Here is a 12384-nt window from a genome sequence, read left to right on the forward strand (position 1 = left end):
GAACCGTCGCCGGAAGCTCTGGACTGGGAACCGTCGCAGGAAGCTCTGGACTGGGAACCGTCGCCGGACGCTCTGGACTGGGAACCGTCGCAGGAAGCTCTGGACTGGGAACCGTCGCCGGAAGCTCTGGACTGGGAACCGTCGCCGGAAGCTCTGGACTGGGAACCGTCGCCGGAAGCTCTGGAATGGGAACCGTCGCCGGAAGCTCTGGACTGGGGATCGTCGCAGGAAGCCTGGTGCGTGGGGACGGCACTGGTGGTACCGGGCTGGTGACATGCATCTCAGGGCGAGTGTGAGGAGCAGGCACAGGACGTACCTGGGGACACCACTTCAAGGAGAGTGTGAGGAGCAGGCACAGGACGCACCTGACTGGGAAAGCGCACTTGAGGGAGAGTGCGAGGAGCAGGCACAGGACGAACTGGGCTGTGAAGGCGCACTGGAGACCTGGTGTGTATAGCCGGTATCAATTGTTCCGGAACTTTAACACACTTCTCAGGACGAGTACGGGGAGCTGACTCAGGTGGCACCAAATGACAACACGTTCCTTAGGGCAAATACCGTGCATCCTCCACCAACTCAACAACTCTCCCATTTCTCTCTCCTCCAAATTCTCCCTCTTCTCTCAGACTGGCTCTGGTTCACTTCTTGGCTCCGCCGACTGCTCCATGTGCCCCCCCCAATTTTTTTTATTGGGGTTTCTGTGGCCTTCCTCCCCAACTTCCTCGCTGTCCCTCCTTCACTGCTTCCGCCTGTCTTGTCTCCTGCCATTATTTCTTCCCAAGTCCAGGATATTCTCTCCCTGATCTCCTCCCGAGCACGCTGCTTGGTCCCATTGTGATGGGATATTCTGTCGCGTTGTTCGTAATAATGGTCGGAAACTTATGTTGAGTTCCACATACTTTTAATGAATAAAGTGAAACTTAAGCAAATAAAGAATAAACGAACTGTGACGACAATGCTGTGCAAACAGGCAACTAAACATAAACAATATCCCATAACCCACAGGTGGAAAAATGCTACTTAAATATGATCCCCAATTAGAGACAACGATAACCATCTCCAATGCTGGTAAAGTTTACAAACATTGGAGTGGCCTAACTATTGTTATCCATTGAACGTGGTTACATTTCTCCAGACTTGTCCAAATGCTTTTAACCAAAACAGAAGGGCAGTGCCTGCTTTGCGATTGTTTCAACTGTGGATTGGCTTTCCAAGGCTGCTGCTGTAAAGGCGTTGGGCCTAAGTGCAGGCAGAAGTAGGAACAACCCAATCTGAATGTGTCTTTGTGTAATGAGTATGATGGGAGACAGAGTGCTTGTTTCAAGCGCATGGCACAGCAAGTGTTAATTAGTAAAGGACCACAGGAGGAGGCAGGTAGCTGGGTCCAGGGGCAGGCAGAAGGTCATACACAGGAGGAGGCAGGTAGCTGGGTCCAGGGGCAGGCAGAAGGTCATACACAGGAGGAGGCAGGTAGCTGGGTCCAGGGACAGGCAGAAGGTCATACACAGGAGGAGGCAGGTAGCTGGGTCCAGGGACAGGCAGAAGGTCATACACAGGAGGAGGCAGGTAGCTGGGTCCAGGGACAGGCAGAAGGTCATACACAGGAGGAGGCAGGTAGCTGGGTCCAGGGACAGGCAGAAGGTCATACACAGGAGGAGGCAGGTAGCTGGGTCCAGGGACAGGCAGAAGGTCATACACAGGAGGAGGCAGGTAGCTGGGTCCAGGGACAGGCAGAAGGTCATACACAGGAGGAGGCAGGTAGCTGGGTCCAGGGACAGGCAGAAGGTCATACACAGGAGGAGGCAGGTAGCTGGGTCCAGGGACAGGCAGAAGGTCATACACAGGAGGAGGCAGGTAGCTGGGTCCAGGGACAGGCAGAAGGTCATACACAGGGACTCCAACAAGGTAGTGAAAAGGCTAATAACGTAGTCCAGGAGATCAGGCAAGAGGCTGACGACAGGAAATCTGATAGGAAAAAGTACAGGCAGGGAATAGGCAAAAAAAGCATTGTTAGTGAGGATGTCCAAAAACGATGGTACACAGGAGGACTAATGTGGAAATAAACAGCGCTCCGACTAGAATGTGTAACAAAACAAACTATACCTCACAATGATTGGGTGCAAAGAACTGAACTAAATAGTGTGTGATAATGACATACAGGTGAGTGAACAGGTGATTAGAATTCAGGTGATTGGGATCTGGAGAGTGAGCTGCGTTCAGGGGATCTATGTGTTTGAGAGTGTGAGTTGGAAGCAGACGTTACACTATGGACCTTGTTAAAGACAGAGAGAGTATAGGTCTACACATCACTATGAACATTAAAATCACTGTTGCGTTTCACTGTCTCACTCTCACTCACACACACACACACACAACCTGTTTAACAACACATAGTGAGAGTAGCATCCTCCTGCTGCATAATAGAGGAGGAATAGGGAATATTGGATGAGGTTCGAAGGATGAGGGGATGAGGCTAGGAGGATGAGGGGGTGAGGTTAGGAAGATGAGGGGATGAGGTTAGAAGGATGAAGCTAGGAGGATGAGGGGATGAGGCTAGGAGGATGAGGGGATGAGGTTAAGACAATAAGGGGGTGAGGTTAGGAGGATGAGGGGATGAGGTTATGAGGGTGAGGTTAGGAAGATGAGGGGATGAGGTTAGGAGGATATGGATATGAAGTTGAGGAGATGAGGTTAGGAGGATGAGGGAATGAGGTTAGGAGGATGAGGGGATGAGGTTAGGAGGATAAGGAGATGAGGTTAGGAGGATGAGGTTAGAAGGATGAGGGGATGAGGTTAGGAAGATGAGGGGATGGCTGGAGAGGTGGAGAGCTGGGTATAAAAGTAAGGATGTGTGACATGTGAAGTGATTGGAGTCACGCTGCAATCCCTCTCCTGCCGCCAGTGTAGCGATGCAGCCACTAAATCACTAACACTATGTCATCCTGCTGCAACCTCAGACACTAAATCACTAACACTATGTCATCCTGCTGCAACCTCAGACACTAAATCACTAACACTATGTCATCCTGCTGCAACCTCAGACACTAAATCACTAACACTATGTCATCCTGCTGCAACCTCAGACACTAAATCACTAACACTATGTCATCCTGCTGCAACCTCAGACACTAAATCACTAACACTATGTCATCCTGCTGCAACCTCAGACACTAAATCACTAACACTATGTCATCCTGCTGCAACCTCAGACACTAAATCACTAACACTATGTCATCCTGCTGCAACCTCAGACACTAAATCACTAACACTATGTCATCCTGCTGCAACCTCAGACACTAAATCACTAACACTATGTCATCCTGCTGCAACCTCAGACACTAATTAATGGCCCATTCTGAGAAGAGGAGGAGGAAGAGGAGGAGGAGGAGGGGAGATGAGGAGGACCAGGGCTCAGAGAGAGAACAACAGGAGTGTAACGGTTGTCTTGGGTGGAAGAAGGAGAGGACCAAAGCACAGCGTGGTTAGTATTCATCTTGTAACGGTTGTCTTGGGTGGAAGAAGGAGAGGACCAAAGTGCAGCGTGGTTAGTATTCATCTTAATTTAATAAATAATCAAAAAACTGAACACTTCAAATTCAAAACCGAAACAGTTCTATGTGGTGCAGACACACAAAGACTGAAAACAACCACCCACAAACCCCAACAGAAAACAGGCTACCTGAATATGGTTCCCAATCAGAGACAATGACTAACACCTGCCTCTGATTGAGAACCATATCAGGCCAAACAAGAAACCCCACATAGAAACAGAAAACATAGACTGCCCACCCACATAGACTGCCCACCCACATAGACTGCCCACACTAAAACAAAGAAAATACAAAAGAACTATGGTCAGAACGTGACAAGGAGTGATCCAGCCTCAGACACTGATGTCACCAGCTGTGTTGTAATGGGCCTGAGGTGATCTATTATATACCAGTGGAGTGACAGTGGTGACGTCATTGACAGAGCTGGTATGGTACTAAGAGATCTAATGATGGCTATTGATGTCACTGACAGAGGTTTCATGTTCCAACTACCAAAATGCCCTAGGTGGTACATCCACTGTACATGAACACTTGAACATAGGAGTCATATTGCTACTACCATGGATATATTGCATCCGCCTCACATAATATGATAGCCTGCAGGGCCTTTAGAAGGAACATTGATCTCAAATTGGAATCAGCCTGGTTGTTCCATTTGCTGTGTGAGATAGCTAGGTGTGTGGGCATACTGCAGACAGAGGGAGCATACCAGCTGCCAGTCTGGCCAGTCTCATTAACATTGGTGTCATAGTCCTCTGAAACACACACAGGGGCATCACCATGTTTATCACTGACCAAGACAGAGAAGAACAAATTAATCAAGAAGAGAATGAGAAAATGAAGCTGCCAGATTGTCTCTTTTTCTCCCTTCTTTCTGTGAGAGAGAACAGCTCTGTGGTGGTTAATTAGCAGAATAATTGAGCAAAGAGACTGTTTAAATGTGAGTTTAAGACACGCTGCTCACTCATCATGTCTCTCTGTGGGGTTTAATTAAAGTAACCTTCTCGTGGCCTCTGGCTTTTCTTAAAAAAATAAGAGAACGGAAGCTAACTCTCTCTGGTAAACACCTATGGGGGAGGGGGGGAGAGAGTGAGCGCTGGGGGGGCGGTTGATGGAGAGAGACAGGGTGAGGATGGAGAGCGAGAGATCTCTTCTTTTGATTGGTCATTCTGGGACTGTCACTGAAGACCTAATTTGCTTTTGCTTGTTGACAGAAAAGAGCAACAATTACCCCTCTCTCTCACTCTCTTTCTCTGTCTGGATACACACGTACCCAGACAAATTACCACTCACACAAAGGTTCACAGGCTCACCAATAGCCTGTCAAAAGGCAGTTTGACAGTGCAGCTGGTAATGACACGTTTTCTATGTATTTGAATAACACATTGTTCTTAAAGTAAACACAAGGAATGGCGCCAGAGGGGTGGCTGCCGTTTTACGTGCTCCTAACCAGCTGTGCTCCAAGTCATAGACTGTTCTCTCTGCTACCGCACGGCAAGCGGTACAGGAGCGCCAAGTCTACCACCAAAAGGCTCCTTGACAGCTTCTACTCCCAAGCCATAAGACTGCTGCTGAACAATGAATCAAATGGCCACTGGACTATTACATTGACCCCCCCCCCCCTCCCCATTTATTTTGTACACTGCTGCTGCTCGCTGTTTATTATCTATGCATAGTCACTTCACCCCTACATGTACAAATTACCTCAACTAACCTGTGCCCCCGCACACTGACTCGGTACCGGTACCCCTGTATAAAGCCTCGTTATTGTGTTACTTTTGATTATTTTTTACTTTAGTTTATTTGGTAAATATTTTCTTAACTTTTTCTTGAACTGCACTGTTAGTTAAGGGCTTGTAAGTAAGCATTTCACTGTAAGGTCTACTACACCTATTGGTTAAGGGGTTTGTAAGTAAGCATTTCACTGTAAGGTCTACTACACCTGTTGGTTAAGGGGTTTGTAAGTAAGCATTTCACTGTAAGGTCTACTACACCTGTTGGTTAAGGGTTTGTAAGTAAGCATTTCACTGTAAGGTCTACTACACCTGTTGTATTCGGCTCATGTGACAAATAGAGTTTGATTTATTTTTAACGTGGCTGCAATAATCAAGGAGGTACAATGTGTGTGAGCATCCGTACAACTACTCTGAACAACAAGGCATTTGAGTGGATTGTGGGTACAGACACACAGAGACACAAACAAGTTGAGCCGATCAGTTGATTTCATCTGATTTTATTCAAAGACAATGCCCAGCAACTTCAATATTAGCATTGCTTCATGGTGGACATCATTATCTTCATCAATTGTTTTTTCATTATTTGTTGATAATCATTGTTCGTAATCATTTAAAATGTAGATTTTCGTTCTTCTGTTTTCCTTTAGAATTCAATAATATTAAAAAAGTTTTAAAAAATGACATTAAGAACAGAATATGAGTAAGACGTAGTTAAATGAGTCCGGACTGGAGTGTACAGTATTCTGCATGTAGTGTTCTGCATGTAGTATTCTGCATATACAGGATTCTGCATGCAATATTCTGCATGTACAGTATTCTGCATATACTGAATTATGCATGTAGTATTCTGCATATGTTGTATTTCGCATGCACAGTATTTTGCATGTAGTATTCTGCATGTAGTATTCTGCATGTAGTATTCTGAATGTACAGAATTCTGCATATGTTGTATTCTGCATGTACAGTATTCTGCATGTATAGTATTCTGCATGTACAGAATTCTGCATATGTTGTATTCTGCATGTACAGTATTCTGCATGTACAGTATCTGTATGGCAAGGCCTGAGTCCTTATGGCTCTGACGTCACTTTGACACTCTAACAGAGACATTTGGAGAGAAGACGTACAGAAGCCATTTTCCTTTGTAGGCACCATATTTGGACTCACAACACACACACACTCATACGCTCGAATGCTCACACAGGAGCATGCTCTCACACACACACACCAACAACAAATATTAAAATATTAAAATCACTTATCCAAAAGCACAATGTGGAGTGGAAAAGAAAAGATGCATAAGTTGGGGTAAATTGAAATGGAGTGAGTGAAGAAAGGAGTGAAAGGAGGAGAGGAATGGGAGGCAGGAAGGAAAGAAGGAAGGAAGAAAAAATTTGGCTACAACAAGAATGGGAGGTCGATGCAGTCCACAAGAAGAGAAGAGAACAGAGAAGAGAACAGAGACGAGAACAGAGAGAACAAAGAGAACAAAGACGAGAACAGAGACGAGAACAGAGAAGAGAACAGAGAAGAGAACAGAGAAGAGAACAGAGAAGAGAACAAAGAGAACAGAGAAGAGAACAAAGAGAACAAAGAGAACAGAGAAGAGAACAGAGAAGAGAACAGAGAAGAGAACAGAGAAGAGAACAGAGAAGAGAACAGAGAAGAGAACAAAGAGAACAAAGAGAACAGAGAAGAGAACAGAGAAGAGAACAGAGAAGAGAACAAAGAGAACAAAGAGAACAGAGAAGAGAACAGAGAAGAGAACAAAGAGAACAGAGACGAGAACAAAGAGAACAGAGACGAGAACAGAGAAGAGAACAGAGACGAGAACAAAGAGAACAGAGAAGAGAACAGAGAAGAGAACAGAGACGAGAACAAAGAGAACAGAGAAGAGAACAGAGAAGAGAACAGAGACGAGAACAAAGAGAACAGAGAAGAGAACAGAGACGAGAACGGAGACGAGAACAGAGACGAGAACAGAGACGAGAACAGAGACGAGAACAGAGAAGAGAACAGAGACGAGAACAGAGACGAGAACAGAGAGAACAAAGAGAACAGAGAAGAGAACAGAGAATAGAACAAAGAGAACAGAGAAGAGAACAGAGAAGAGAACAGAGACGAGAACAGAGAAGAGAACAGAGAAGAGAACAGAGACGAGAACAGAGACGAGAACAGAGACGAGAACAGAGACGAGAACAGAGACGAGAACAGAGACGAGAATAGAACAGAGAAGAGAACAGAACAGAGAATAGAACAGAGAATAGAACAGAGAATAGAACAGAGAATAGAACAGAGAAGAGAACAGAGACGAGAACAGAGAAGAGAACAGAGAAGAGAACAGAGAAGAGAACAGAGAATAGAACAGAGAAGAGAACAGAGAAGAGAACAGAGAAGAGAACAGCACAGGAGGAGAGGAGAAAGTCAAGAGTTTGTTTGTTGGTTCTTGTAGTTCACAATTGGTTCTCTTTATAATTCTTTGTTTCAGTCATCATTCTGAGGTTTCTCAGTTATTATTTAAATAAAGAGCTGCGATTGGACGATCCCTTCATCATTCCACCGGAGTGCTATCCTTCGTGTATTTCTTCTTGTCGTTCATTCATTCGTTCATTGTTGTCTTATTAACCATCCTGATGGAGGGATCCACTGGAGGGTCCTAGTCCCCGAGGGTCAGGAGTACGTCAGATACCCTGTAGATACTCTGTAGATACTCCTCTGTCACTCACGCACGCGCACACATGCAAGCAAGCATGAACACACTCACACACGCAAACCCTTCCACCGACAAACACCACCACTCGTTCAAAGTGCTTTCCTCCTCGTCCCCTCTACCGGGCTGAGGGTCTCTCTCCTCTCATAAGTGAGCAGTGTGCGTCTGCATCTCAGTCTGTCTCTCAGTCTGCGTCTCAGTCTGCATCTCAGTCTGCATCTCAGTCTGCAACTCAGTCTGCATCTCAGTCTGCATTGCAGTCTGTCTCTCAGTCTGCATCTCAGTCTGTATCTCAGTCTGCATCTCAGTCTGTATCTCAGTCTGCATCTCAGTCTGTATCTCAGTCTGCATCTCAGTCTGTATCTCAGTCTGCATCTCAGGTCTGTATCTCGGGTCTGTATCTCAGTCTGCGTCTCAGTCTGCATCTCAGTCTGTCTCTCAGTCTGCAACTCAGTCTGCATCTCAGTCTGCATTGCAGTCTGCATCTCAGTCTGCATCTCCTTCGGCATCTCAGTCGGCATATCAGTCGGCATATCGGTCTGTATCTCAGTCTGTATATCAGTCTGCACCTCAGTCTGCATCTCAGTCTGCATCTCAGTCTGCATTGCAGTCTGTCTCTCAGTCTGCATCTCCTTCGGCATCTCAGTCGGCATATCAGTCGGCATATCGGTCTGCATCTCAGTCGGCATATCAGTCTGTATCTCAGTCTGCAACTCAGTCTGCATCTCAGTCTGCACCTCAGTCTGCACCTCAGTCTGCACCTCAGTCTAAATCTCAGTCTGCATCTCAGTCTGCATCTCAGTCTGCATCTCAGTCTGTATCTCAGTCTGCAACTCAGTCTGCATTTCAGTCTGTACCTCAGTCTGCATCTCAGTCTGTATCTCAGTCTGCATCTCAGTCTGCATCTCAGTCTCTCTCTACTGATTCAGCATCTTGTCTGCCTCGGGGTACGTAGGATACTTGATGGTCTCGATCTTCTCCTTCACCTTGTAGGACGGGTAGAGGCCGGTACGGCCCGTCTTGCGGTTGATGCCTTTGGAGTTTCCGTCCCAGTGGTTCCCCGCCACCCCGATCAGGTCGCCGGGCTCCAGGGGGATGTCGTCGGGGCTGCGGGGCTGGTGGGCATACACGGCTAGCTGGTTGTGGGCGTTCTGGCCACCAAAGTAGTAGATGTCATCCAGGGAGTGGAAGTGAGACGAGGCGTCCGGATGGAGGGTCTGCATGATCTCATATGCCACACGACACACCTGGAGGAACACAACAATCATGACCATTTATAGGTCTGAATACCAGGGAATTCTATCACCTCTGTTATTTATATATTCTGCATGAAAACCTGCAGGACCACATAGGTTATAGTAGGGTCCCTGATCAGTGGGAGACAGGAAAAACAGTGGATGAGAGTGGAAGAGAAGGTGAGAGGTTAAAGGTCACCTGTGAGGAGAAGGTGCAGACCAGGAAGTTGGTCTGTGACAGGAAGTGAATGTCCAGGATGACTCCTCTCAGTGAATTCTCCGTGTAGCGGTTATGTAGCCCCGCAGACCACGAGATGGAGTTATCACTGATGAACTCATAGTCTGGGTACCTGAGACACACACAGACCGAGGCAGTCAGATATAGACTGCCTAAAGTATCATACAGATATCAATGTGAATAAGGCAACGTGAGAGTGTAATTTGTTCCTGTGTCCTTAGTACTTTATCATAACACTAAACTGATATTGACACACATTAAATATAGCTTTCCGTCATACACACAAACACATACACAATACATGTCCATGTTAGTCATTTAGCAGACGCTCTTATCCAGAGCCACTTCATCTTCAGACAGTTAGCTGAGACAACTTCATATCTCAGTCATAGTCAGTACATTTATAACATAAGACTTTCCTGCAGACACACACACACTGCCAGTGGCACACACACTGCCAGTGGCACACACACACACACACACACACACACACACACACACACACACACACACACAGCCAGGCATTCGTACTTAGCCTTGGCCTCCTTTAGTAGTGCGGGGTCGTCGGTGGCCAGGTAGACTCTCTTCTTGTTCACCAGCATGCGTCTAGCCAGATGTTGGAAGTGGTCTTCTACATGAACCATGTACTCCTCTATAGGGTGGAAGGCTGCCTCTGTCCCCACTTTATCTGTCCGTCGCACATGGACCCTACAGGAGAGGACACACAAAGGAGATGGGTCAGAGGACTTGGGTTAGGAGAGGGGGTGTGTGTGTGTGTGTGTGTGTGTGTGTGTGTGTGTGTGTGTGTGTGTGTGTGTGTGTGTGTGTGTGTGTGTGTGTGTGTGTGTGTGTGTGTGTGTGTGAATCAGAGCGCTCCTCTCCTAAAGTGATGGATGGTAGATAGAGTGGGTTGTGTGGAGAGTGGCTGGAGCATCCCTCCCTCCCTTCCTCCCTCCCTCCCTCTTTTTCTTCATCTCTCTCTGTCTGACTCTCTCCCTCTCTTTACAGGTCTCTCTCTCTCACACACACAGGAATCACATTGTTAAGAGCAGTGCAGGTCTTTGGAGATCTGCCTATTCAGCCCTTTCAACTGGCCTCTCAGTTCACACCAGTCTATCTACAAGCCCTATAGAGCTCAGGCATCAAAGACTTGGTCCCAATGCTCTTAAATGTCTCCCTCAGTTCAGAATATTGGGATGTAGCCATAGCCTTCTGCACAGTAGGGGTACATGTATTTACACTCCTTATAGTTTGTTACTTCCTGAGAAGGTCTGAGAAGAGATTCCACTGCTCACTACAAACCACGGAGACAGACAACCCAGCACTTCACAGCATTCTACCTGCACCCTCCCTCCCTCCCACAACATAAAGGGAAAAGAGCTGCTTTCACATTTCAATCGCATCACTCAGTGGAGATAGAGAGAGATGAAGAGAATGTGGTGTGTGTGTGTGTGTGTGTGTGTGTGTGTGCCTGTGTGTGCAGGTGTTTCCCTTGGGAGAGAGAGAAGTATATAGAAAGAGAAATAGATAAAGACAGGGACAAAAAAGAACGGTGTACATACAGGGCATTCTGAAGGTATTCAGACCCCTTGACTTTTTCCACATTTTGTATATTACAGCATTATTCTAAAATTGATCAAATAGTTTTTTCCCCTCACCAATCTACACTCAATACCCATAATGACAAATTAACACAACTATTCAGACCCTTTATTCAGTACTTTGTTGAAGCACCTTTGGCAGTGATTACAGCCTCGAGACTTCTTGGGTATAACGCTACAAGATTGGTACGCCTATATTTGGGGTTTCTCCCATTCTTCTCTGCAGATCCTTTCAAGCTCTGTCAGGTTGAATGGGAGCGTTGCTGCACAGCTATTTTCAGGTCTCTCCAGAGATGTTTGATCAGGTTCAAGTCCAGGCTCTGGCTTGGCCACTCAAGGACATTCAGAGACTTGTCCTGAAGGCACTGCTGCATTGTCTTGGCTGTGTGCTTAGGGTCGTTGTCCTGTTGGAAGGTGAACCTTCGCCCCAGTCTGAGGTCCTGAGCGCTCTGGAGCAGGTTTTCATCAAGGTGTCTATGTAATTTGCTCCATTCACCTTTCCCTCCATCCTGACTAGTCCCCCAGTCCCTGCCACTGAAAAACATGATGCTGCCACCACCATGCTTCCCTGTAGGGATGGTGCCACCATGCTTCACCGTAGCGATGGTTCCACCATGCTTCACCGTAGGGATGGTGCCACCATGCTTCCCTGTAGGGATGGTGCCACCATGCTTCCCCGTAGGGATGGTGCCACCTTGCTTCCCTGTAGGGATGGTGCCAAGTTTCCTCCAGATGTGATGCTTGGCTTTCAGGCCAAAGAGTTCAATCTTGGTTTCATCAGACCAGAGAATCTAGTCTGAGAGTCCTTTAGGTGCCTTTTGGCAAACTCCAAGCGGGCTGTCATGTGCCTTTTACTGAGGAGTGGCGTCTGGCCACTCTACCATAAAGGCCTGATTGGTGGAGTGCTGCAGAGATGGTTGTCCTTCTGGAAGTTTCTCCCATCTCCACAGAGGAACTCTGTCAGAGTGACCATCGGCTTCCTTGTCAGCTCCCTGATCAAGGCCCTTCTCCCCCGATTACTCAGTTTGGCCTGGCAGCCAACTCTAGAAAGAGTCTCGATTCCAACCTTTTTCCATTTACAAATGATGGAGGGCACTGTGTTCTTGGGGACTGTGATCTGTGCCTCGACACCATCCTGTCTCTGAGCTCTACGACCTCATTGCTTGGTCTCTGACATACACTGTCCAATTAATTGAATTTACCACAGGTGGACTCCAATCAAGTTGTAGAAACATCTCAAGGATGATCAATAGAAGCAGATTGCACCTGAGCTCAATTTCGAGTCTCATAGCAAAAGGTCTGAATACTTATGT

At 46.8% G+C, this 12384-nt stretch overlaps 1 protein-coding gene across 2 annotated transcripts in view; it reads right to left on the bottom strand.

Moving 5' to 3' along the window:
* Nucleotides 1–5768: 5768 nt before the first annotated feature.
* LOC110504230 (alpha-(1,6)-fucosyltransferase) overlaps nt 5769–12384 on the bottom strand; it is a 160931-nt gene continuing 154315 nt past the window's right edge. For both annotated transcript variants that reach the window (XM_036962384.2, XM_036962383.2), the window contains exons 9-11: nt 10002–10178; nt 9432–9582; nt 5769–9244 (exon numbers count right to left, since the gene is read on the bottom strand). In XM_036962384.2, the coding sequence (XP_036818279.2) occupies nt 8915–9244; nt 9432–9582; nt 10002–10178 (658 nt within the window). In that variant the 3' untranslated portion in view covers nt 5769–8914. The remainder of the gene's footprint in view (nt 9245–9431; nt 9583–10001; nt 10179–12384) is intronic.

This window comes from Oncorhynchus mykiss, chromosome 25, assembly GCF_057628025.1.
Source record: "Oncorhynchus mykiss isolate SJ-2025 chromosome 25, ASM5762802v1, whole genome shotgun sequence".
In the NCBI taxonomy this organism is placed as follows: Eukaryota; Metazoa; Chordata; class Actinopteri; order Salmoniformes; family Salmonidae; genus Oncorhynchus; species Oncorhynchus mykiss.